Source organism: Lutra lutra, chromosome 11 (genome assembly GCF_902655055.1).
Source record: "Lutra lutra chromosome 11, mLutLut1.2, whole genome shotgun sequence".
In the NCBI taxonomy this organism is placed as follows: Eukaryota; Metazoa; Chordata; class Mammalia; order Carnivora; family Mustelidae; genus Lutra; species Lutra lutra.
Genome location: NC_062288.1, coordinates 19364968 through 19391005, shown reverse-complemented (window position 1 = coordinate 19391005; position 26038 = coordinate 19364968). Strand labels below are relative to the sequence as shown.

The 26038-nt window shown below is 48.4% G+C and overlaps 1 protein-coding gene and 1 long non-coding RNA gene across 15 annotated transcripts in view; one reads left to right on the top strand and one right to left on the bottom strand.

The window, feature by feature from the left end:
- Positions 1-720: 720 nt before the first annotated feature.
- The window catches only part of ATXN7L1 (ataxin 7 like 1), a 233505-nt gene continuing 208187 nt past the window's right edge, over positions 721-26038 (bottom strand). For 11 of the 14 annotated variants that reach the window (XM_047695958.1, XM_047695956.1, XM_047695959.1 and 8 more), the window contains 6 exons: positions 17469-17661; positions 13762-13883; positions 12047-12352; positions 8577-9516; positions 5660-5734; positions 721-4077 (listed from right to left, as the gene is read on the bottom strand). In XM_047695958.1, coding sequence (XP_047551914.1) covers positions 4036-4077; positions 5660-5734; positions 8577-9516; positions 12047-12352; positions 13762-13883; positions 17469-17661 — 1678 coding nt within the window. In that variant the 3' untranslated portion in view covers positions 721-4035. The remainder of the gene's footprint in view (positions 4078-5659; positions 5735-8576; positions 9517-12046; positions 12353-13761; positions 13884-17468; positions 17662-26038) is intronic. The other 3 variants (XM_047695957.1, XM_047695960.1, XM_047695961.1) reach the window with 3 other exon arrangements.
- On the top strand, positions 5867-12006 carry LOC125081373 (uncharacterized). Its single transcript, XR_007121659.1, has 3 exons — positions 5867-5973; positions 11532-11625; positions 11892-12006. It is a non-coding gene; the product is annotated as an uncharacterized LOC125081373 (long non-coding RNA).

Sequence of the window (26038 nt, the reverse complement as noted above, 5' to 3'; positions counted from 1 at the left end):
GGACCATCTCTGCCGGGGATTCTCTCCCCCGCACTGTGCTTTCAGCTCACTTCCTCGAAGGGGACTCCCTGATGGCGCCCTATCGTCCACTGTATGTCAGCTTCTCCTGTTCTTTTCTTTCACAGAATCCGATTCTTTCCGCGACAGCCTTTGCCACAAACCGTAATTACACATTTGATCATGTGTTTATTTACTGTCTTCCCCACTGGGCAGCTTCCAGAAAGCAGCTGGGACCATGTCTGTTTCTCCTCACTGAGCAGAGAGCCTCGTTGAGGGGCAGCCACCCCACGATGCTCCATAAATATTTGGTGAATGAATTCACACTCTTCTAGCAAATGTGCATCCTAGCAGGAATACTTTGACCCAGAAGACAAAAGAAATAGAAAAAAATCTAAATTTTATGAAAACCCAAAGACTTTGTTTTACAAACATATAAATTATTTTATTTACAAAGCCATGTTACAAAAAAAAAAAAAAAAGGCAAAAAAAAAAAAAAAAGTACAATCGCTCACTGGAGAATGTCTCCAGGCCTGGTGCTGAACCATGGCAGTATCAATGGATACATGTTTGTTCTTTCCTTTTAAAACTGTAAGCCGTAGAATTTACTATTTACACCTACTTTAGACATTTATTCTGCTTACAACATCACAGGCATGGAATGACTTCTATCTGATAGTGCTAATACGTAAAGGTGCGGGGACAAAGAAGGAAAATACTTAGTGTTACAAAATATGGATCGTAGAAAAGAAACCCACTCCACAAGTGTGGCGTTTGTTTAGAATGTTGGGACATGCTTTCTCCAAAATTCTTCTGGAAAAGGTTCTAAAATCGGTAGTAGGAAAGGATAAATGAGCAGGTGCAAATTCTTGTCTGTGCAACAACAGTTATTGAATATACCCCATGACTGACCAGCTACGTAAAACCCACAGAGTTTTGTTAAAGTGCCATGGGCCGACAGCATAACAAAATAGAAGGTGTAAATAGAAAATTTTTCTTTTTTTTTCCTTTTTTAAAACAAGAGTTCACTGAGAATCAGCAATAATAGAATATGCTGTAGAAACTATTCTCTACAAAGGTTGATCAGCGTTATTTACAATTGGTACATTGATACAAAAGAAGGCATACAAGTTATCCAAGTCGCTTTTTTTTTTTTTTTTTTTTTTATGGCTGACAGGTCTATGCATTGTGTTATGCTTAACAACCAGAGCTTTCGAGCCTCTATGGCTGATGACAAGTCATGAGATCTTCAGGCAAATGAAGGGGGGAATGGTGTGTGTGTGTGTGTGTGTGTGTGTGTGTGTGTGTAGTCAAGGGGCTGGGGCGGGATGCGCAGAAGTACCCAAAGGGTCTCACCCTAGTAATGCTTTATAGGCTGGTCCAGTCGAACTCCATTAAAACAAACCCAAAGAAAACCTTTTATTTGCATTCCATTTTTCAAGCTGTAAGTTTTTAATACATCATTATAAAGTAAACCTGTGGTTGACTGTGAAGGAAGAAACACCGTGGGTTTTCCCTTTTTGCTCAGTTTTCCAGAAATGTCCTCACCTTGGTCAGAGCCAGTCTTTCACCAAGTAAGCAGCATTCGGTGGGGAGCCTCTTTATTCCAGCTTGCAATTCAAGATGCAGACAGCTAAAATGTTTAAGCCTACTGAATTGCTCCTTTCGTCCCTGTCGAGACATTATTTCTCAGAAGCAGCCACTTAATCTCTCAACCATTGTTTTCCCTCTTTTGAGTTTAAGAGTTTATAAATCAGAGGGTTATTTTGTTGCTGAGATTTTTTTGTTATTTTTTTTGTTTTTTACTCCTGCAGGTTTTACAACTTAAAATAAATTATAAAAAAACAACAGACTTCTAAAACCGAACGAGACAAAAATTGTGCAAAAATAACAAAGATATGTACATACTTTTCCGTCTGAAGAAATGTACAATAAAAACATAATTCAAAGAACATTTTAAAAATATAAACATTGCTTAAACTTTCCTACGTTTCATATTGTTTCTGAAACTATTCTGGTCAGTTAGCTCTGTAATATAGTAAAACATAAATTATTACAAAATTAACACTATAAAAATTTACTTTAAGAATATCTTCTAAATTTTTTTTCCAAAGGGTCTAACCTGTTTATAATTTCTTAAACATTTTATAAGTCTTAAAATCTGCCTTAATTTTTTTTTAAAAAAGAAAAAGTAACCATCTTCCCTTCAATTTGTAGTCTCTTTTTCTCAAGATGTAAATAAACCGGCATATAAGTGCACTTTTAACACTGTAGAAATAAAAATGAAATCATCTGAACTAATGTCCTGGTACCTAATATCAACTCCTGATTTTTAAAAAAATCTTCATTTTATATTAAAAATTTTAGGAATCCTATAAGAAACACGGTCAGTGCAATTCCATTGATACAAATCACTCCATTTGCCTCCCGTCTTCGCAAAATCCAATGTGGTAAAACGTAACAGTAGTCTGATCTTTGGGTTGTGGGGATGGGAAGGAAAAGGGAAACTTCGGGGTTGGGATGAAGGTTTGGGTCCAGCTGCGAAACTGGCATTCATTTCTGATTTAGGGATGAAGCAAAACTTCCTGGTCTCTCTGGCTAATATATCATATACAAAATTTCATGATTAATAGCACAAGATGCCTATTTCATATTGTGAATTCCTTTCCTGATTACCATTCCGTAGTACAGCTTGTGGTTATTGCTATTTCTTTTAAAACTCCAGTGTGAACAGCTGCAGAGCTGTGGGGCTCTAGCTTTTCTCTTCCCACACTTTCAGACAGCTCTGCACTAAGGGGTAGGTAGCTGGGCTGACCATACCTCCCTGGGGTGGCTGTGTCCAGGCTGGGGCTTGGGATAGCCTAGCACAAGCTGACTGATGGGTGTGCTGACTGCCTGGGACCCTGGGGCTGGGGGCTCCGAGGCGGGAGGGCAAGACTAGAAGTTACTTATTCTCCCAGGTGTCTATTGCTTAACCCTTCATGGAAGTTTGTCCTCAGACCCTTCCTGCACGCCCAGCCCTGCTTCTACTCCTCTTGCCTAGCCCTGGAAGGCAGCTTAAGAACTTGCACCGTGGAAGCTGTGTCTCAAGCCCTGAGGGACCTCCTGGGGTCTCCTGCCCTCCTTCCTGGGATTTCTCCGCCTCTGGTTCGCCTGGCTTTGGCATCACTGTAGACCCGCACCCTGGAAGGGATTCTGCTGCACAGATGCCTAACAACCTCATATTATCAGTCACTGGCTTTCCTCTGTCTTTTGACAGGTATCTTCCCCTACGCAGAAGCTCTGCTTCTTGTCACCTTCCAGGCCCATTCCAGCCCGTCCCTGACCCCGTAGCTCCTCTCTGAGCTGCACAGCTGGACAGTGGTATCGGCTAAACGACATAGTTCAACAGCCACTCTTCTCGGTTTTGCTCATAGCATCTGGCTCTCGCAGTGCTGGTGCGGCGCAGAACCCTGATGAGCGCGCTCAGCCCTCACGGGGCTCCCTGCTCTCAGCGCCCCAAACACAGGCTCTTCCCCAGGAAAGCCCCACCCCCAGCACACTGTCCAAGGGGGAGCCGGCTCCTTCTGCATGGCCAGTGAGGACCCGGTGAGCGGCAGGTGGGAGGGGACGCAAGGGATGGGTGGGAGGTCGAGGAAAGGAGCACCGCGTGCTCAAGTTCAAGAGTTTCAGACAACACCAACCGGGAGCGGACATTGGGCCATGTCTGCGCTCATGGCTGGAGCGAAATGATGGTGCAGTAGCAGCATGGGAAGCTAGAGGGGCGACCCCGAACTTGGAAGAACGTATACACAAGGCAAATGAAAGAACCCAAACAGAACACTGGTTATTGTTTTCTGTAAATCTTAAATTCACATTCTTTTGCCTTTTGCTCTTTCTTCAAAACTAAAAACTGGTCAATTAAAAAGGAAGAAGAACGGCCCGAGCCACAGTCACGGCGCAGGAAACAGACTCTCCCCGGCTACGCGCTCCCCTCCCTCCTCCTCCCACCTTGGCCAGGCGGCCAGGCATTGGTTTCCAAGTGGCTTCACAGTCTTGTTATGGAAGAGTCCTTATCCTGCCCGTTCGGTTTGTGGTCTTCTAGGAAAGAAAAGAAAAGCTTGTTTCAAAAACCGTACACTTGGGATGACCCGCAAGAATTCAAGAACAGAGAGGCTCAGTTTCCACGGCTGTGATACAGAGCCACCTTGGGCCTAAGGTCATGGTGAAAGGCATGTGAGGCGCCGGGTGTGGAGGGCTGTCTGCACCTGCGGCCACACAGATCCTCTCTGGGGGGGAAGACACAGGGACACATCTCCTGGACATGCATGGTGGGGGTTCCCTACTACAGAGAGATCTGGAATAATGGGTCCATCTGTTTTTTTCCTCTCTTAATTCACCTTTTCCTACCTAACCTGTAGACCACAGGGAGAATTCTCTAAGGAAGACGTCTAATAACAGGTTAAGCACAGAGGCTCTGGCTTCAAGTTTCTTAGCCTCTCCCTCTGGGCATCTTCGGCTTATAACATGAGGATCATCATTTGTCCCTCATACAATTGCTACAAGGGTTATATGTATGAAATGTATGTGAAGGGCTCAGCACAGCACCCACAGAGAAAAGCCTCAACAAATGCTATTTTATTACTATTACATCTGTTAAGGGTGACCGTGTAGCCAACAGGTACACTGTGCAACCTGTGGAGGAGGCCGGTCACAAACGGGGGCAGGTTACCAGGGCATATATGACTCCAGCCCCCGCCCCCGCCCCAGCACAGAGGATAGGCTGCAGGTCCTCAGGCACAAAAAGTGACTCAAATTAGTGGAGACGCTCCTTGATCTAGGGATACAAAAACTATTTTCCCATAATCTTCACTCAAACACTACCCAACACTGGTGGAGAAACCCCCAAAGGTCAAAATGCAGGCATATTGCAATCTGTTATCTACAAAACCTCTGCAACATTGAAAATGATGTAACACAGCCGTGCATGTATTTTTTCCAGTCATGTAGAACACACCTCACCCCACTGCCTACTCTCCCTGGCCTCCCTCAGAGGCGCACACACACTCCACTGGAGAAAATCATCTGTTCGCTGACTACTCTCGCACTTTGAGTTTGTAGAAACTTCTAGATCCACCTTGAATATTCCTACCATGAAACCACATCTTGAATAGCAGCCACAGCTCACCAGAGGCCTTGAGAAAGGACTGATGGATCAGTGCCCGAAGCAAGGCCTTCTGGTCAACACCATTCATTTTCACGATAACCTTAGGAGGTAGGCGTCACCTTTGCCACTGAACAGATGAAAACACTGAGACTCAGAGAAGGAACCTGCTTAATATCACATGGCTGCGATTAATAATCGGGCTAAGACTTATAGTGTTTGGTCTGTGTCAGGCATTTTCTAGAGGGCTTATGCAGATAAGTTAATTTAGTCCTCACAAAAGCCATATGGGGTAGGAGCCATTATGATCCCCGTCGTGGGTGAGGAAACTGAAGCACAGAGAAGTTAAGTAACTTAGCCAACGACGCACAGCTACTAACAAGAAGGCTAAGCTCTAGAAGCGAAGAAGCTACACTCTTAACTGGAGCTGAGGTGAGTCAGGGTCTGCCCCAACAGCCTCGCTCTCTCTGCTGGTGACCCCGTGTATTCCCTCCCCACAGCCCCTTCCCAGTAACTTACCGGTCGGCTGTGTCCTGGGCTGGATATGCTTGAAGGACTGGATTGTGACAAAGCTAGGCTGCTATTTTTCCCGACCTGAAAGACACCAGCGAAGTCCCCCTCAGATCCACCAGCCAGCCTGCTGCGAGAGACCCCCGGTATCCGGCGCCGCCCAGGGTACAACAGCGCCCTCCGGTGGTGAGTCGCTCGCGTTTCCCTCTTAGATGGCGGAAAAGACGCCAATGGCTCTGGGGACACCCTGAGGACGCCCTTCCCATCCCAGAGGGAAAGCGGAATAGTGGGTAACTCTTAATTCTGCTTCCCAGATGTAGCCGGTGAGTTTCAGGGGTGAGGATGAAGGCGTCTGGCGAGAGGCCTCGCCCCTCCTGGGGGTGGGGGTAGCATTTACCCCCGCAGAGGCCCCTGCTTCTCCACCTCTGACCTCCCAAACGGGTCCCAGACCTGTCTTGCTCCCAGCCCAGACTCCCTGGGACTAGCTCAGGATAGAAGCTTGCCTCTTATTCTGGCTGCGTTTTCCTGGCCACCGGACGCAGCGAACACCTTGCTATCCTAAACTAGCCAAGTGAGGGGGCGGGGCGGCTGTGGGTGTGGCCGTCGAGCTCCTCCCCTTCCTCTGCGTCCTGGGTGCGCACGTGGTCGGCGGGTTGCTCAGGTGAGTACCCTGCCTACAGGCAGCTCCTTGGGCCTATAAAGAGCTCATCCTCTCTCTTAACTTGCCTTTGCAGAAAGACGTCTGCCTTATACTCGCAGCCTTGTTTTTTTGTTCAATTTACTACCTCTGTGAGAAATTCTGGTCTTAGACCTACCAGATACAATTAGATAAATCCCCATTTGATTCCCAAAGCACGTTTACCCTTCCTTTCTCAACCTAGGTCATGCTTCTCTCAGTCTCCTAAAAGAATCCACACAGATTGCAAAGGCCTTTCCCCAGCACTTGGACATCCCTGGGGGGTGACCCTAGACAAAGGCTTTTCTAAATGACCCGGTGACAAGCACCCAGGTATCACTCGCATCCGAGAGCCAGTGCGAGCTAGACCCGAGGCAGCTGTTCAGGGCATCAGGTTTTTTTTTTTTTTTTTTTTTTTTTTCCCCTCTTGATAGATGCTCTGGTAGAGACCTGTCTGTTCCTTTCACCCCTCGCTTTGACTAATTCATTGTGTTAGCTAAACACTTCTTACAGTCCTGCTGACCCAAGGGCAAAGAGGACATCGCTGACTCGGTACAGAGACATTCCCTGAACACAGAGGCAGGGAGGTTAAGGGCCCAGACTCCAGAGCCAGACTGCCTGGCTTTGGATCTCTGCCCCACTATTTCCTTGCTGTGTGACTTTGGGCACGTTGTTTAACCTTCCTGTGCCTCGGTTTACTCATTTGTAAAATGGGGGGTAAGGTAATAATTAAGTGAATGAATATATCTGAAGGGCTTGGAACAGAGCTCATCCCTTAAGTGTTGGCACCTAGAACTTTATCTAAAACGGGTGCCACTAGGGGGCGCCTGGACGGCTCAGTCGGTAAATACCTGACGGTTGCAATCTGAATCTTGCAGGAGGGATATCCGCGTTGTGAGTTCAAGCCCCCTGTTATCAGGGTGGCCTGGAACCCAATGCAGTGACACCCCTGACCAGCTGACTCGGTCTGCATCTTAATAAGACCCTCCACTCCGCTCGAATACACAACCCTAGGGGATTCCTGTTACACATTCAAGTTCAGAAAGTGCTGGTTCTGAGGCCTGAAGGTGGCCCGGATCAGCAGTGTAGTCTCTGGAGAGGGCCCTGTGGTTGCTAGCCCGCCTCCCCTACATGACTGGCGGTGCGGAGGTCAGAACAGTGGGACACCTGCCGCAGCTGCAGACGGGTGTGAGCGTCCCGGGCTCCAGCGAGAGGACCTACATCTCCCCCGGTCTTACCTTGGCCTCAGTGTGCAGCTTGTCTGGCCCTTGGGACCCAAACGGGCTGTCTCTCATGTGTCTACTTGTGATTTATGAATCCCCCTCAAGATGCTCTCTTTGTGGAGTTTTAACAAGTTTAAACATGACATAAAACATTAAAACATCTGTTTAACAACGAACTCTCATCTCTCCGAAGTCCTCATCCCCACACAGGGATGGGCCGAGGGTCCGGCCCACTTAATTCTAAACCTGGGCAGCCGCAGCCCACAGTCCGGGCTGTGGGGCTCAGGCTCTGAGGCAGGCCTGTGAGTGTGGCCCTCTGCCACCTCCACCCCCTTCTGGACGCCCAAGCAGCAGCATCAGGAGGGGGTGGGGTCTCTCCAAATAGCCCCCCCCCCCCCCCACTGGAAAAGACCAGGCTTGAGGATGCCTGAGACTGGACTCTTCTCGCCCCATCTTCCCAGGCTTCCTCACGGTACGCCCTCCTACTTGCACAGCGGCATCACTGGACACGTCTGGGCCGGCTGGGGTGAGAAGCAGGAACGCTCAGGCACCCAGGGGGCAGCAGCACCAGCCACCACATCCCAGGTAGGGGCTCCCCCCAACCCTTGCCCCCCCCTGCCTATCACTGAACCTGCCTGGGCTTTGGGCCCTTCCTCGGGGGCTTCCCGGAGATCAGATTTAATGCAGTCGTCCTCAGAGCTCAAGATACAGAAGAGACAGGCGTGGCGGGGGAACTCAGCATCCCCCCGTGCCTCACTTTCCTCATCTGTAACGCAGTGATAACAAACGCACCAACCGCTCTGGGTGGTGGGGTTTAAACGAAGTGATATTTGCACAGTGCTTCGAACGGCCCAGCACACAGCTACAGCCACCTAAAGTATGTGTTCACTAAGCCATCCTCAGAACAGAGGCCGCTCTGGTCTTGACCTGAGCCACCCGGCTCAGCAGGGGCACTGCCCAGCCCGCTCCGTCCCCCAGAGCCCACGAAGGCAGCGCCAGGAGGCCCCCGGAAGCACGGGTCCCTTACCTGCCGAGAGGAGGCGCTGTTAACGGGATCGGGCACCGGTGCGAGAAGGCTGGGAGGGTTCTTTTTGTGAACGCTATTCATACCAGGCATTTTAGTGATTTTACAGGCTTTGCTACTAGAACTCGAGTTCTTACGCTTTTTTCCTTCTGATTTGTCAAAAGAGAGGGGCAGCGAAGACACGGCATTGTGTGAGGCCAGAGAGAGGTCCCCTGCAAGGGAGGGCACAGAGAGGGGACAGGAGTCACTGCTGCCGCCCACAGAGCCCACGTGTCTCACTATGTCCGCGGGGCCGCCGGGCAGCGAGGTCCGTCCTGAGGGCTCCAGTTTGGCACTGAGTGGGCTCACCCCATTGTTTGAGTTGTGCACAGACAGACTGTTATAGGGAGGGGCCGCCTGATAGGAGTTCAAGGCTGAACTGGCATTCAAGACACAGTTCTTTCTGTGGGGCCCTGACAATGGAGACGAGAGGGATGTCGGCAGGGTTAATGAGGAGGAGGAGGAGGAAGTCGAAGGCTGCGGCTTCCTCTTTTTGTTACTTGGAGACTCGTCGCTACGGGCAGACAGGTCTTTGACTTTTGAGGATTTGCTGGTTTTGGTTTTAGATGGCTTGTGGGATGGGGAAGGGATGACGGCTGGTATCGGGGACACGGCGGGTGGGGTCTTGAAGGTTGAGTCCATGATGCTGAGGGTTGCAGCCACATGGGGGAAAGCTGTGGTGTGTGACATGAGGGCACTCGGGTCCGGCGACGCCACAAAAGGTGCGTTTGAGAGCATGGCTGATGTCATTATGTAGGAAGAGGTGAGTCTCGAGCTGATGGGAGCTGAAGGAAGATACACGGCACTGGGGTTGTTGAAAGGCTGGGAAACGGATGCTGGAACGGGGGTGGTGATGTGGGCTGCTGGCGAGGGCATGGGGCTATCTGCCGCAGGAGGGATCTTCCTAAACATGAGAGAAGAGTGAAAGAGAAACCGTGAGAAACAGGCTTGGCAGCGCTCCAGAGGCTCGAGCACGTGTGAGCGGCAGGGCTCCACGGAAACCCGGGGTCGAACCACACTATGGAAGATGAAGCCTTGGAGGATGGCGGACTCTGAATTATGGCCCTTCCCTGCAGTTCCCCCCATTGCAACAGCCAGCAACCTAGTCTGAGTCACTTTCAGGTTCTCAGATCCTTTTCTCCATGCTTGGCTACCGGATAATGGCCGATTTGGGTTCATGAACAAAGGCGAATGTTACTTAGAATAAAAATTTCCCCGACAGTGTTCTCTCTCTCTCCCTTTTTCTTTTCCTTTCTTTCTTTCTTTTTTTTTTTTTTGGCAGTGATGACGGTGATTTTTAATGAGAAGCAGTCATTTCACAGGTAGGTCCTGGCTTGATGTAAGAAGTGTGAGGACAGGGCTTTGCCACCTGTACCTGGGGGGACAGCCCTGCACACTGCCTCTCGGGGCTTCCCAGCCCCTCCTGTCCTCTGCCCAACCCTCCCCTGCCTCCCCACCGCTGGCAGGCCAGCATCCTCTTGCCTTTGCTGTCTGCTGCCTCCGCTTTATTCTGCAGAGAGGCATGAACACGTGAGCTCGGGGCTGGGGCTGCTGGCTCCGATTTATTCTTATTCACTGCACCCAACCTCAGCTCTCACTCTGAGGAGCTATGATGGGGGTGTGGCGGCCCTCACACAGGTCTTCCCGCCCTTGGGTTAGGATGGGGTGAGAGGACAGCGACCCCCATGGATCCTGACCAGGGGGTCAGGAATTTCCAGTTTGTTCTGAAGACAGATGCAGGATATGGGCACAGGAAAACACAGGGGGTGGGGGTGGGGTTCTTCCAGGAGGTTGGGGAGCCCAGGCCAGCACCAGGTGGCAGGTCACTCTTGAGGCCATCCTGTCAACTCCGTCTGTTGACTCTTACCTCCAGACCATGGTTGGCTCGGTGTCGCCGCTACTCTGGGAACTGGGAGGGGCACAGGGGCCTTGGGGTCACCCTTTGTTCCTGATTTTTTTTTGGGCAAGAAAGGATACTGACCTCAGGAACCAGGTGAATATTTTCAAACGGGCGCTTTCCTATCTTTCCCCTCGCTCTCCTCTCCCCGCTTCCCTGGAAATCATTTTCAGGGGAGCCGAGTCCTCCCACCCCCCAGCAGTCAGGAACTAGCACTCTTTCTTTGAAAGCAGCACTGGCAGGTGGGGAGACTTGGGACCTGCACCCCCAGGCTTCTAGCAGGTGTGAGATGGGGCCTCTCGGCCTCTTGAAATTCCTTGGCTCCTTGGCCACCCTCTCAGCTGGAGTAGCAGGACGGGGTGCCCCTGGACTCCCCAAAGAGGCCCCACCAAGGAGGACATTCCTCTCCTAGCGCTGCCCTGAGGACTCGGTCTTTTGCCTGCAATCTGGTGGAGCTTATGGCTTCCATCTTTAGGGTGGAATCCAAAGGAATCCTTGAATACAGAAGCAGCACAGGGTCCTTGAAAACATCAGACCAAACGGATCAAATATAAGAGAAAAAATGTTGCGAAATCCACTGTGGCCGTGATGGCGTTCAAAAATCTACCTTTTCTTAAGCCCAAAGGATATAAAAGGTCCTGTCGGCACCCAGCCAGGGCTCCTCAGTACTTGTTGCAATGAACCGATGAGTGAATGAATGGATGGATGGATGGGAGGGCGGACAGGTGAGCAGGTGAGTTCTCAGCAGCAACGTTACTATGCATGCGGGGAAGGGACTCCCAGGAGAGCAGACCCGGAGGCCTGGACACGCCCTTCAAACTGTCTGGCAGGCACATGCCACCCTGACACTTTCGGGAAGACTTCTCGGGCTGTGCGGGCTTAGCACGCTCTCCCTCTCCCTGCCGTCTGTCGCCAGCCCGCGCCGTCTTTCCCTGACTCCAGTTTCTCACCAGCTAAAGTAGGGACAGAAATACATGCGGGCAGAGGTTTGGCAGTGACTTGTTAACAAATGTTATTTACAGATACCAGATGGCTCCTTTAGAGAGGACCCTGAGCAATGGCCTTAACTGGGATCGACTCCGAATGCCCTGATTTGTAACTTTCCCACTGAGTCACGTGAGTGTGTTTTGACTTGCGAGGACAAGCAAGGGCTGGAGTCATCCGTCTTACCCGGGACACTCCGGACGGGGGTGGGGGTGGTGGATGCTATTTTCCTCATCTACTTTCTGTCCCTTGTCTTCTTTTCCCCAGTAGCCCTAAGTGGAGGGCAGAGGCAGAGGAGAGAGAGGGCAGGGGTGAAGCAGAGCGAGGGGCATGTGGTTAGGCTCACTGTCCCCGGAAGCCCCTGCCTCCCCGGCTCGACAGTTTATGTGTTTTTCTAGGTGGATGGCAGTGGACTTCAGCTCTGCGGGCTGTGCCCTGGTTTCAACTTTGCACGCTGGCCTAGAAAGTCCCATCCAAAAGCCCACAGATGCGAATAAATTACGGACAGCGCCCCTCCTCCCCTGCCAGCTGGCATGGAGCTCCAGATGCTGACCTGGCTGAAAGAGAATACTGTGTTGGCGTCTCCTGATGCAGAGTTAAATGCTTGTTAAAGAAAAAAGAGTCTTGGCCGTTCCTTTTCTTCCTAATGTCTTCCACGCCCCCATCGGCTGCCACGCCTCCAGGTTCGGGCCCGTCGGGGCCTGGGGTTGGGGCAGCGAGGCTGAGAGGGCAGCGGGGTGCTACGCTCTCCAGAGTTGACACCCAGGCAGCCCCAATGTTGCTCAGTGACAGCAGATTGGTTAGGCAAGTCCTGAAAAGGGGGGAGGGACCTGACGCCCTGGGGCTCGGGTTTCTGTGCCTGAGGAGGAAAGGAATATGGAGCTTGAGCTGACAGGACACCAGGTAGCGAAATACAGATCAACACATTCCTTCCACGTGTCCGGGATTTACACTTCCACCACACAGGAGCGCAAAGAGCTGTGGGAACCCCCGGGGCGGGCTGCCGTCTTGGGGGAGCAAGCGCACCAGGGTTAACCCCCCAAACACTGGGAACCCAGGAACCCCACATGCAGCGCCCGGTGGTGGCTGTTTAGGGCGGTCACAGGCAGACACCGAGGGTGCCCTTCAGACACACTGAGCTGTCACTTCCGTGAGAAGAAGCGATAAGCTTCTCTTGTGGCCCTTGCCTATTTGGTAGTAAGTGTCACCACGGAGTCCACTGGGACAGCGGCCTGCACACCCCGCGGGGCTGGCTTCTGCTAGAAGGTCGGGTCTGGAGGCTCTCTGGGCATCGCAGTGGAAAGGGGCTGAGGTGCCACAGCTGCCTGGGACACGGGTCAGCTCTGAATTCTGTTCCCGTGTCCCCTCGCCGCACCATCCCATTCTTAGGAACGCCTTCCTGCTTTTCCCCGGCTTCCCTCAGTAGGGTTCGGGATTCACCCGTGGCTTTCCTGACCCACCTGGGCCCAGCCCTGAAGGGTCCATGACTCTAGTGGATTATGATGTCCTAGGGGTTCACTTCTGTGGGAGTGGGGGTGCGGGCTGGCCGTGCATTCTCAGCCCGTTAGCTTGTCATTCTTTCACAAGGGCATTTGGCTAAGGCAGGAAGTTTCCTCCCCTTTTTTATGAGTCTCCTGTTAAGATGTAAATACATCGGGAGGTGCTGGAGAAGAAAGGGGGCTCAGAGAAATGGAACATAAGCTGGGGCAGGGGGGCAGAGAAGTACAGGGAGAGGTGAGGAGAGAGCTCTAGCCAGGCGGGAAGGGCCAAAGACAAGCTTAACCAACTTCCAACATCACTCAGGACCCGCCCTGTTGGCCGCCATATGTATTTTTCTCACAGGACATTAAACAATTAGAAATTGGTCCATAACCATTGTGAAAATTTTAGTATCGACATTGTAGCATTAACATTACAGACAGAGGCATATTCTTAGTATCCTTAGATGTTCTTAGTCACAGCAAAAAGGCCCTTTAACAGTCTTAAGTAGACGAGATCTTATCTAATGCCTTTTTCACTTAGTTTAGAAGATTACCAACGCAAAAATGATCTCCAAAGAGGACAAGGCATACCACATGTCGTACGCGTCTCTGAGAAACTGTCGGAAAGCCATTAAGAAGACCTGGTACTTATGAATTAAGCAGGGATCCCGATTTCAGAATCATTTTGTTCCATGAAAAGCCAACTACCACATTCATCCAGAAAGCTAGGGTTCAGACAGTCTCGGGGTAGCTCTGAGTGTATATTACACAAAAATGGCTCACTTACTTCCACATCTGTGAATTCAAGTGTTTTTCTACCATGGAGTTTAGTGCGAATCGAAAACGATCCCATCTTCTATCAAACACATAGTACCCTCGTCCCATGAGGCGACTCCCGAATGAGCAAAACTGTGAGGGGAAAAAACATTTTAATTTTGATTACAGGTTAATAAGCTAATATAAACCATGCAGAGAAAAATAACATTTGCACAAAAACACACAGGGGTACAATTTTACTCAAAATAAAGAAGCAAATAGTACTGAAGCCAAAAATATTTCTGTGGTGCTCTCGGCTGTGCTCTAGATTTTCTGCAGAACCTCATGTTAGGACTCGACAGTAGTGACATTCAATCTTCTGTGGCCCTGAGGGCTACCTTCTCTACACCCAGGATCGAGCCAGTATTATAGGTTAAAAACAAACACACAAACCAAACCAAACCAGCAGTGGGGAGGGTTTTTCAGCACTGCCTGCTTATGGTATATCATCTGTCTTCTCCAAGGACTCGGTGGTTCCCTGCTCCTCCCTGCAGTAATGGACACTATTTGTCCTGACAGTCTGCCAACTGGTCAGAGCTTTCCCATCTGTTGCCAACAGAGCCATTTCACTTCCAGGGAGGCTATAAACTCCTTCCTTCCCCAGTCCCGACCTCATGTCCACCTCTCCACACTTTAGGCTGCCCTGTGACACATCACCGTCACCACGCTTCTGTTCATGCTGTTCCCTTGGCTCGTTCATGCTGTTCCCTCTGTTCCCTGTCTTCTTCCCTCTTCTCTTGACGTCCCAATTCTCCCCTCCCCCAGTGGTCTAATCAAGACTCTCATTTCCAGTGGCTCTTATGTGACCAGCCTCATGCCTCTAGCTCCCACCGCATACCTATCGCATGCATTATTACATGTCACCTTGGAATTGGCTGTTTTATGTTCTATGTAAATAATATCTATGTGCTTTGCTTGATTTTAAGTGTATAAAGGCTGGAAGCCTCGTTCTCTTCTTCCTCCTTAGTGTGAGGATGGTAGGGAAGAGATCTGGGATAAAGAATGGATTGCAGAGATAAGGTCCGACAAAATGTTTTTTAAAGCAAATCGTCACATTTAGAACATGTGGCTGAAGTATGTGCAGTAAGATGTTTAACGAATGTCACTGGATTACAATGTTAGGGCAACCAGAAGACCTGCAGACAGAAATTCGAGAAGCAGCCTCTGAGAAGGTGACATTTGGATGGTCTAGAGCTCAGGCGAGTCTGCAGAAGACTCTCTAACTCAAATACAGCTTCTCCCCCTTTCCCCAGACCTCCCGGCAGCTCCCTGGCCTCCATCCCAGACACAGAGGCTTTGGCACTCATTCCACAAACCCTTCCTGGAACCAGCCTTTGGAACGGTTCTTAGGAGGAAATGCAAGACCTTGCTTTTGTTTTGTTTCTGCTTATGTTTTAGGGGCTTTGCATGAAAATTCTGTCACCCTTCAAATCTGGTAATCCTGATGAAAAACTCTTTCCTGCACTTTCCTACCAAGTGCTTACGGACGGAGCAAGAAAATAAACAAAAGGGATTCTCCAATGTGGAAGCTGGTCCCCAGCAGCATGTGGAAGCTGTTCCAGGTCTAGACATCTTTTCTTCCTTCGTCCCAGTTGCTAAAGACACCCTGAGTGACCGTTCATGATAAAAAGTGATTTAATGTAACAATTGACCATGAGGAAAAGGACAAAGCAAGGAAACAGTCCATGGGCTTTACATTTAAATCAGCAAAACATGAAGGGCACACAAATCCTCCATGCCCAGAGTTGAGCTAAGCCACTGGAGCCTGGCAGCCTGTCACTTGGACAAACATCCCAGGCTTTGGAGTCTGGCCTTCTGGTAGAGCCCAGGCTTCCTTTCAAACTCAGAAGCTGAAGGCTCCCTATTGTCTTTGCTACCCATGTCTCTAATTCGATACCGACACAAGGTTAGCACCCAAGAGGCTCCTGTTCTCTGCCACCCATCGTGCCTTAGATGGTGCTGCGGGTCCTCACTGCCCCAGCCACCATGGCTGGCTCTGCTGCCAGCCCACCCATACTTCTCCCCTCACCTTTTCCTGCCTAATGGAGCCGCCCTTTTGTTCCGGTATCTGACACGGAACAGGGAGTAGGGAATGGGGTGGGGGTGTGTATGGGGTCCCTTCCCAGAACCTTGAGATGAACCTTGTCTACTTTCATCCTGTGTCACTGCAATCCCCTCGTCCTGAGCCCCCAGTTGGTACAGGGGTAGGCTCGTCACCCTTTTCTGCTGGACGGAAGCAGATGCCTGCTGGGGGAGCTCAATGTAAACTTTCCTTCCTTAAGAAATGATATAAGATAGCACCTTAGAAGAAGACTCCCTTTCTGTTTGTCCCCTTCTGGAGGGTGTGACATGGGAGCTGTCGCAGGCACAGGGGACCGTGGATGACAGGCAAAGAGGCTTGAGAGATTCTCGCTGAGTAGCACCATATTACGGAGGTGCTGAACCAAGGAGGCAACCACCTACCTCTGGACCTCTTGTTCCATAAGATGAACCAATGACTGTGGTATACACTATACATGACTTCGACATTCTGTTCCTGGCAATCAGAGGCATTCCTCCCCGTCCCTATTTCTGCATTGTCTAAGCAGCAAAGTCTCAGGGTGTTGGTGAACCACAGGTCACCATCATCCCCAGAAACGGTAAGTGAATTTGGCCTGTATCCATCATACAGATAGAAGGGAGGAGGCACTCACTCTATCTTGTTGCAGGACTTTTTTTTTTTTTTTAAAGATTTTATTTATTTAAGTAATCTCTAAACCCAGTGTGGGGCTCGAACTCCCAACCCCGAGATCAAGAGTCACATGCTCCACTCACTGAGCCAGCCAGGTGCCCCAGTACAGGACTGATTGTCCCTACAGAGCCCATGACATCTAGGGATAGTCAAAGGAAACCTTGCAGGGCTCCAGCTGGGACCAGACCAAAGAGGCCATGGGGTCCCACGTTCCAGGCCCCCCTGAATTTGGCTACGTGATGGTAGCCAGGAAGTCCCTTCTTAAGTGCTTGTAGGGCAAATGTAAAAAAGCCTTTAGCTCATACCTCCTGACACTTCCCACCTCGATTTCAATGACCTTTTGAACTGTCGAAAGAAGACTCTTTCAAGGAATTGGACTTTTTAACCAGTGATCATGCTGATGTGCAATGTTTCCTCCTCTCTTTGCACACACACACACACACACACACACACACACACACACTCTTTCTCTCAGTTCTGGTGCCATATGGTCATACTTACTAATAACAATAAAATTCAGAACCACAGGGGAGAAAAGCAGCTAGGGCTGGCACCTGGCATACTGCTAAGACAGACAGTTTCCAAAGCAGGTGAGCTAGACGGACTCTGGAAACCAGAGGCTCCATTCTGAGCCGGGTACAGCCGCAAGGTCAGCTGCCCAGCGCACTTACATCAACATCATTTCTCAGGCCTTCTCGCTGCAAGGTGGACCACGGCTACTCAGACGCTTAAAGGATTATAACCAGGTGGGAGCCCTGCCCTTTCCTTCTGGGATGTTCAAGGGTAAACTGAAGGCAGTCGTTCAACCTCAGGGTAAACCTTTCCATCAACCACTGTTCTGGCAGCCTCTCCTCAGGAATGGGCGCTGGCCGGCAGGGCGACCTAAACGCCTGCAGGGCACCGGGGGAGGGGGCGGAAAACACATGGGTGGAAACACGGTGGCCTACCGCAAGAGGTCTGGGGTGGTGGGTAGAGAAATGACAGTCTAACTTCTCGGGTTCGTCAGCTCCATCCATCTCCCCTTCATCACTCGACAGCCGGCTGGTGAGGTCCCCTCCGGCGGGGGGCAGCGGGGGCTCCGGGCCGTAGCCGCTGTGGTTTGAAGATGTGCTGCTGCTGATGCTATTTGCAGAAGACGGTCTGAGGGCAAGAGAGAATGGACAGAATGAACTTGGCGGAGGGAGGAAGACCCACCGGGTTGAAGGGAGCTCCGAAGGCAGACTGATCCGCTCTCTCGATACATCAAGGAAGGCGGGCCAATGGTAAATTTACACGAGGGAAAACTTCGGGCTGAGAGCAGGTAGGGATCAACAGGCTTTCTACAGTGATCCAGGGGCGCTTAGACTCTGCCCTGCTTAAGTCCAGGCACCAGGGAAAACTCCAACGATGTAAGTGGAACATAAAATACAGTAAGAGAGAATTAACTTAAAACCAGTCCTCTAACGAATTGTTATAACTCATCTGTTTGCATGTAAGTAATTTGTACTCGTCATGTAGCTGCTTCTTCCTGAAAGTGGAACCTGACAGGAAGATCAACCAAGTAAACAACTTCAAACCAATTACCGAAATATCAGTCACGAGGGAAGATGGCCCCACACTTGGTTTTAGCTACTAAACTCCAGCTTTATGAAATTAACACACTGGCATGGAAAAAGTCTTTGTCCCATTGATGGGGCAGAAGTCTCTTACCCCACAGTTAGATCTGTCCCCCCCCCATTTTTTTTTTTTTTTCTTTTTTAAAGTAAGCTCTACACCCAATGTGGGGCTTGAACTCATGACCCTGAGAACAAGAAATGCATGCTCCACCACGGACCCACCAACAGAGCCAGCCAGGTGTCCCCAGATGTGTTTCTTTTTCTTTTCTTTTCCTTTTTAAAGATTTTATTTATTTATTCGAGAGAGAGAGAGAGAGATAGAGAGAGAGAGAAAAGCACTAGCTGTGGGGAGGGGCAGAGAGAGAAGCAGACTCAGGGAGCATAACACAGGGCTCAATCCCAGGACTCTGGAATCAGGACCTGAGGCAAAGGCAGATGCTTAACCAACTGAGCCATCTAAGAGCTCAAGCTGAGTTTCTTAGTATCATGCCACATGTTGTTTAATCATATCTTCTGAGGATGAATGTTTCCATTTAACTTTTGACAAACCACTAGAACCACAGGCTGCCATGGCTGGCCTACAGTAGGTGCTGCAGAACTGTGTTTCTCGCTGAAGGAATGAATGTGTTCCCTGTGTATGAACAATCCAGCAGATCTCATCTGGATGACAGCTAAGCTTGAAAAGCAATGTCATAGGAGGAAGTACCGCGGGTTTCATGAGCAGCAAAAAACCAAAACAAGGAGAAAGCAAAAACAAACCAAACACATCGCTATCAGTGAAAGACCTAAAGGAGGAATAGATAGATAGATAGATAGAGTTAGCTATCAGTTGTTTTTCCTCAGGAATGGGCACTTGTTTTTCCTGCTTCTCCACTTTCAGAAGGTGACTGGGGAGAAATACAGGGAGAAAAAGAAGTTTGGGAGGAAAAAAAAATCCAGATCCTTTATTTAAAAAAATATTTTATTCATTTAACAGAGCAAGAGAGAGAGAGAGGGTGCAGAAGCAGTGGAGCAGCAGGCAAAGGAAGAGGGAGAAGCAGGATCCCCATTGAGCGGGGAGCCTGATGCAGGACTCGACCCCAGGAACCCGGGATCGGGATCTGAGCCAAAGTCAGACGCTTAACCGACTGAGCCACCCAGGTACCCCAAAATCCAGATCTTTTAAAAAAATGGGCTTTCTGCATTCTGCTCTCCCTTCTCCCTCATTTTCACTCTCAGTGCTGTCCAGGGGTCAAACAGCTAAGTTCAAATCGATCCCCAAAACAGTCCTTTAAAAGCAAAGCCACAAAAGTGGAAACAATCTGAACGTCCATCAATAAATAGATGAATGGATAAAACATATTTATGGTATAGCCATACAATGCACTATCAGTTAAGTCCTAAAAAGGAAGGAAATCTGGAACACGACAACACGGATGAACCTTGAGGACCTGATGCTGAGTGAAATAAGCCAATCATGGGCGCCTGGATGGCTCAGTGGGTTGAAGCCTCTGCCTTCGGCTCGGGTCGTGGTCCTGGGGTCCTGGGATCGAATCCCACATCGGGCTCTCTGCTCCGCGGGGAGCCTGCTTCCTCCTCTCTCTCTGCCTGCCTCTCTGCCTACTTGTGATCTTTGTCAAATAAATAAATAAAATCTTTGGAAAAAAAAAAAAAGAAATAAGCCAATCATGAAGGACGAAGATTGTATGACTCCACTTATGTGAGATACCCACAGTAGTCACGTTCACAAAGACAGGAAGTAGAACAGTGGTTACCAGCTATTGGGGATGGGTGCAGAGTCTCTCTACGAGATGACAGAAGTTCTGGAGATGGATGGTGGTGACGGTCATGCCACGATGTGCATGTCCTTAAGCCACGAACATATACACTTAGAAATGGCTAAAATGGTAAATACACCTTACGTATATTTTGTCACACACACACATACACAAAATCCATAAGAAACCAAAAACAAGGCCACAGGTAGTTTGCAGTGTCACTATAAGAACTCTGTTGGTGTGATAATTTATTGACTGTCATCTTCCTGTATTTAAGCAAGCAAGGATGCCATTCATTCTGCATGTTCCACGTGTATCGTCCAGAGAATACATCACCTCAAGTGCACTCCTAGATGCCTACTCTCCTGTATCAGAAGGGGCAAGAACATTATTGCTTATTTACAGCTGGAGACCCAAACACTAAACAATTTTGATAATGCTGAAACATGCAAAGAGAGAAAATGGCACCCATAATCCTGCCACTCAAGATCAAATGTTATTACCATTTTGATTTATATCCTTCCAGATTTCTCTACTGTGCATAGATAGCACACGCGTTTTTAAGCAAGAACTGGATCGCACCGTACATACTATTTTGAGATGTGCTTCCCCCCCACCCAGCCTAGTGATGTTGTAGAGATCTTTCAACGTGTAGAACTATATCATCATTTTTAAAAAAAGATTTTTATTTATTTGACAGAGATCATAAGTACGCAGAGAGGCAGTCAGAGAGGAGGGGAAGCAGGCTCCCCGCTGAGCAGAGAGCCCGATGCGGGCCTCGATCCCAGGACCCTGAGATCATGACCTGGGCTGAAGGCAGAGGCTTTAACCCACTGAGTCACCCAGGTGCCCCATATCATCATTTTTAATATTCCCCAATATTCCGTAGTAAGGATATATCATAATTTACTTAATTAGTCTATTGATGGACATTGACATTTTTTCCAAAATTTCTAGCAGGCTCTTTTTGAGGCCTTCTCCATGGTGATAGGGCCTCCTTGTCCTGCAGGAGATAAAAGTGAGCTGGGTTTTGTTAAGTGTGATTAATAGCATTTTCGTTATATAGGAAAATATCTTTACTTTTTAAAGATGCATTTGGAAATCTTTAGAGGTGAAATGTCATGTTATCTGTAATTTACGTCAAAATGTGTCACCAGAAAATGTAGATAAAGTAAATACAATAGCAAGATGTTAATATTACAGCTGTTAAAACTAGGTATGCAGGTGTTCATTTTATTATTCCTTCTACTTTTCTGTACGTGGGTAAAATTTCATAACAAAAAGTAAACAACAACAACACGACAACAACAGAAAAAAACCAGAAAGTGAGCTACTGGTACAGATACGTGTAAGGAAGTAGTTGAGGAACTTCCTGTTATATGGGCCACATGGATTGAACACGCTTATCTCCTCATCCTCCCCAAACACTACTAAAATCACAGTAAAGGGATCAAAAAGGCATGGCTCCGAAGAACAAAGAGATCAGCAGAAATACAGCGATCCTTATGGTAGTTACTCCCCAGCCTCCATTTAACCCCTAAACCAATAATGGAAATCTCATTCATCCGGCTAATGATTGGTTTGGAAAAGGGCATGAGAAATACATAAACATTTTTTTCTTGGGGGGTGGTTGCAAAGACTTTTCTCACTTTTATAATGAGACACAAGGAAAAAGTGGTCTCCACCTTCTTCTGGATGTCCCTGGAAGTGCAGCTGCCATCTTGCTACAAATTTTGAAGATGAAACTGGAAGACAGAAGAGGATGGAGTAAAAGAAAGGCAGGGAACGAGAGCTGATTCCTCATCTTTGGGGACTGGTGCCCTTTCACCTCTGGACTTCTTGTCCCGTGTGATAAGAAAATTTTTAATTATTTAAACATTTAGGAAGACTAGGTTTTCTGCCACTTGCACCTGTAGCATCCCAACTGATACAGTGTGAACGTGAGACTTGAACATATTTTCAGAATACAGAATGTGTCTGCAGAAGTGTTAAATGGAGGGCAAGGAGCTGACCTACCACAAAACCTCTGAGAAGCAGGGCACCTGGAGCTACCTCAAGCTGCAAAGATCATGGGTGAGGTGAAGGCTAAACGTAGTGGGAAAGTTGAAAGTCTTCCCATGTGGTAGCTGGACCAAAGGTCAACACTAGGACCTTACAAGGCCAGATGACTCACCATTGCCCCTGCCAGGTCCCACCTCTTCCAATCAACTCTCCAACAAGAGAACAGAAATTTACTCTTCAGAGAAAATGAACTGGAGAGACCCTAGATAAGGGGCTGCCAGGCTCAGCAGAGATCAGGAGAGAGGCAGAGGGCTGGAAACAAGGTGACCATCAGCTTTCTCTAGTCAAATCCTTAGTGGGCACTCCCCAGAATGCCTATCACTGGCACATCAGCAGAGAGGAGTCTTTTACCCTGAGAAACTGAATGGCTCTGGAGAAAAGGATTCCAGATCTTGCCTTTGGGAATCCTCTAAAGAAAGGCTGATTGGTGACCTGATGACTTTTTTGTTGACAGTCCCACACAAAGACTTCCAACCGGCCTGTTAGCACTTCTCTTCTAAATGTGAATGGTTAGGGATCACTTAACATTCCTGGAACATCTCCATAATGAGACCGACCAGCCAAATATCAAACGCATGAACACACATGAAAGAAATGAAGAGAATGAAGCAAAGAGGAGAAAATTTAAAAACCTACCTTACAGATATTAGAATGGTATTAACTGCAAAATGATAGTATCTTGTAGGATATTATAAGAAGCAGTCATAGGATGGGGTGCCCAGGTGGCTTGGTTAAGCATCGAACTTTTGATTATGGCTCAGGTCAGGATCTCAGGGTCTTGAGACCAAGCCCCACATGGGGTTCCTGGCTCAGTGGGGAATCTACTTGACCTTCTTCCTCTGCCCCTCTCCTCACTTGCACATTCTCTCTCTCTCTCTCATAAATAAATCTTTTTTTTTTAAAGAAGCAACTGTAAGAAGTTCTTTTTATATAAGAACCAGATCCCAAAGATTTAAAAAAGTAAATCATAAATTGGTTATTTCATATACAGTTTTGAAGGTAAGATAAAAGAACGTTTTTTAGAAAGAATAACAGGAGATTAAGAAATAGCAGGAGAAAAGAGACAAGAGAAGGAAAGATCAGAGCAAAAGGTCCAACATCCAACTAACAGGAGGTCAATAAAGAGAAAAAAGACTATAGTGGGGAGAAAATTAGCCATGGTGTAACATAGGAAATTATCCCTGAGACAGGTGTTCATAGACTGCAAGGATCTACTAAGTACCAAGTACCATGAATGAGAAAAGACCCATATTGAATGATCCCTGTGAAACTTCAGAGCCCCAGGTCTCGGAGATTAAAAACAGGTCATATGCAAAGAGAAGGACAACAGACTCCCCAATAAAAACCTTTGGTGCTGGAAGCCAATAAAAAAATGTCTTCACAATTCTATAAGGAAATGATTTTCAATTCAGTTATATATTCGGAGAGATTATCAATTAAGTGTAAGGAGAGAATAAAAACATTCTCAGGTGTGTAAAGTTTCTAAAAACTGACCCCCGTTGCACTTTTACAGGAAGCTGATGGAAGAGCTACTCCATCAGAATAAAAGAGCAAACCAACAGACAGGGAGGCAACGGGATCTAGGAAACACGTGCTCTAACACAGACTGGGTAGAGAACCCCCCCAGGATGGCAGGAACTACTTACTGTTTTTTGTACTAAGTCTTTCAGTTCTATTTGACTTCTGAACTATGTGCCCATTTTACTTTCATTTAAAAAAAAGTTTAATTAAGGAAAAAAAATAAGAAAAAAATGGTTGAAACAATAAAAAATTCTAATTGCTGGCTGAATAAAAGAGAGATGAGGGGAGGAGAATCCTATAGAGGGAAGCTGAGCATGGAAATTTGCGTCTAGAGCAGAATGGGCTCTGAGAGCAGAGACAGAATCATGAATGATGACAGTGTGCCTGTGCACACGGAGAAGAAGCTCGGAATTTGTTCCTTTGTAGGTTTGATTCACTCAAGATGTAGGCACCCTCTGGGCGATAATGGGGTAGGGGATGTTTTCAAGACCTTCCAGCTCTGATCACTGTACCCCAGGGCAGAAGCTGGAGGGAAGGAGTTTGATGGAACCAAGCTGCGTCTCAGAAAAATAAGGCTTGGTGAGGAATGATGGGGAATGGGGCAACCAGTCATGAGAATGTGTTGAAAAAAATCACTTGAGTTAAGCTGCCACCCACCCTTCTGAGGTCAGCATGGCAACATCCACCATTCTCCATGGACCAGTCTGGTCTAAAGACCACGTGACAATCAGTGATCCCTGTGCTTCCAGTTCCACTCAGGGAAACTTAAAGTTCCTCCTCCACTCTTTTGAGGAACCATGAGCATCAGTCTGTCTGAGTGCTCTGGGGAAGACAGCACAAGATAATCGACCTTAACTGAGTCCCAACTATGTGCCAGGCATGCAACGTACATTTTCTCACTCAATTTACCCTCTGCTTTAGGTGGGTGTAACTCATCCACATTTCTCAGATGAGGGAATGGGTGGCAAAGCTAATGAGAAGCAGAAATGAGACTTGATACTATCTGCCTGACTTCAAAGTCCCTCAGATTGGGGCGCCTGGGTGGCTCAGTGGGTTAAAGCCTCTGCTTTTGGCTCAGGTCATGATCCCAGGGTCCTGGGATGGAGCCCCGAATCGGCCTCTCTGCTCAGCAGGGAGCCTGCTTCCTCCTCTCTCTCTGCCTGCCTCTCTGCCTACTTGTGATCTCTGTCTGTCAAATAAATAAATAAAAATCTTTGAGAAATGGATGTAGAAAAAAACAGAGGGTCGGGGCACCTGGGTGGCCCAGTGGGTTAAAACCTCGGTCTTCAGCTCAGGTCATGATCCCAGGATACTGAGATCGAGCCCCGCATCGGACTCTCTGCTCAGCAGAGAGCCCGCTTCCTCCTCTCTGCCTGCCTCTCTGCCTACTTGTGATCTCTGTATGTCAAATAATAAATAAAATCTTTAAAAAAAAGAAAAAGAAAAAACAGAGGAACATGCATGAAGTCAAGGGTTACAGTGTAGCAGTAACACTTATCCTAATGAGGCATGAGCTAGAGTTGCTTTCATTCGAACCATCGCTGCCCTTTTTCAGGTATCTAGAACCTTCTGCCTCTCTCTCCACTTCCTGTGCCAATATAAAATTCCTTGGATTTTGCCACTTCATACTTTAAAATTTTTTAAAAAATTTATTTATTTTAGAAAGAAAGCACAAGCACATGAGCAGAGAGACAGGCAGAGGGACAGGGAGAGGCCCAAGAACTCAAGCAGACTTTGTGCCGGGCGCCAAGCATGATGCGGGGCTCCATCTCAGGACCCTGAGATCACGACCTGAGCTGAAACCAAGAGTCGGATACCCAACTGACTGAGCCACCCAGGCCCCCACTATTTTTATACTTTAAGATTAGATATGTGAGCGTCCACAAGACAGAGGGGAATGTGCCCAGGTTTTGTCAGCACGGGCTTCCATGGCTTACCTTTCCTCCCTCCCTCCTGGGGGCCGGAGACTGGCTTGTCAGCGCCTAGCTCAACCCTCAACCCTCTTTCCGCAAAAGTCCTGATGGGTTTGGTTGGGCTGGTCATCCATAGCCTTGGACTCTCTGGGGGTACATAATATGTTCCCCTTGGAGCTGGGGCCAAGAAACAGAGCATAAAGCCCCTATTCGAAGGCCCCCAGGTTGGTGAACAGTGCCCGGGAGGATAGGCAAATGGAAATCTGGGGGCCCCAAGGCCTTTATTTCCTCACACTACTTTCTATGGGACACCTATAATAAAAGAGGGTTTTCAAACTGGGTTCCTTGGAGCCCTGGGGGACTCCAAGGTGATCCTTGGATGGGCTAAGGGGACAGCAGGCTCTGGGTGCATGTGCGAAGGGAGCGGAGTGGAGCTGGCGTTAGGTGGAGCAGGTCTCTGTTTTTATACTGGGTACACACAACGTTTTATGGGAAGTGAGAAAGCTCTACAGCCACAGAAGAGTTTGAGAGCCACTGTGCAGAGACTTGAAGCCCTTCCCGGAAATCTGGAACAGAACTGCCTGCTTAACTCTAAAGCTCAGGAAAGGTAATAAATATCCTTTGGCAAATTCTGGCATGACCATGAAAAGTCGTTATAAAATGATCCTGC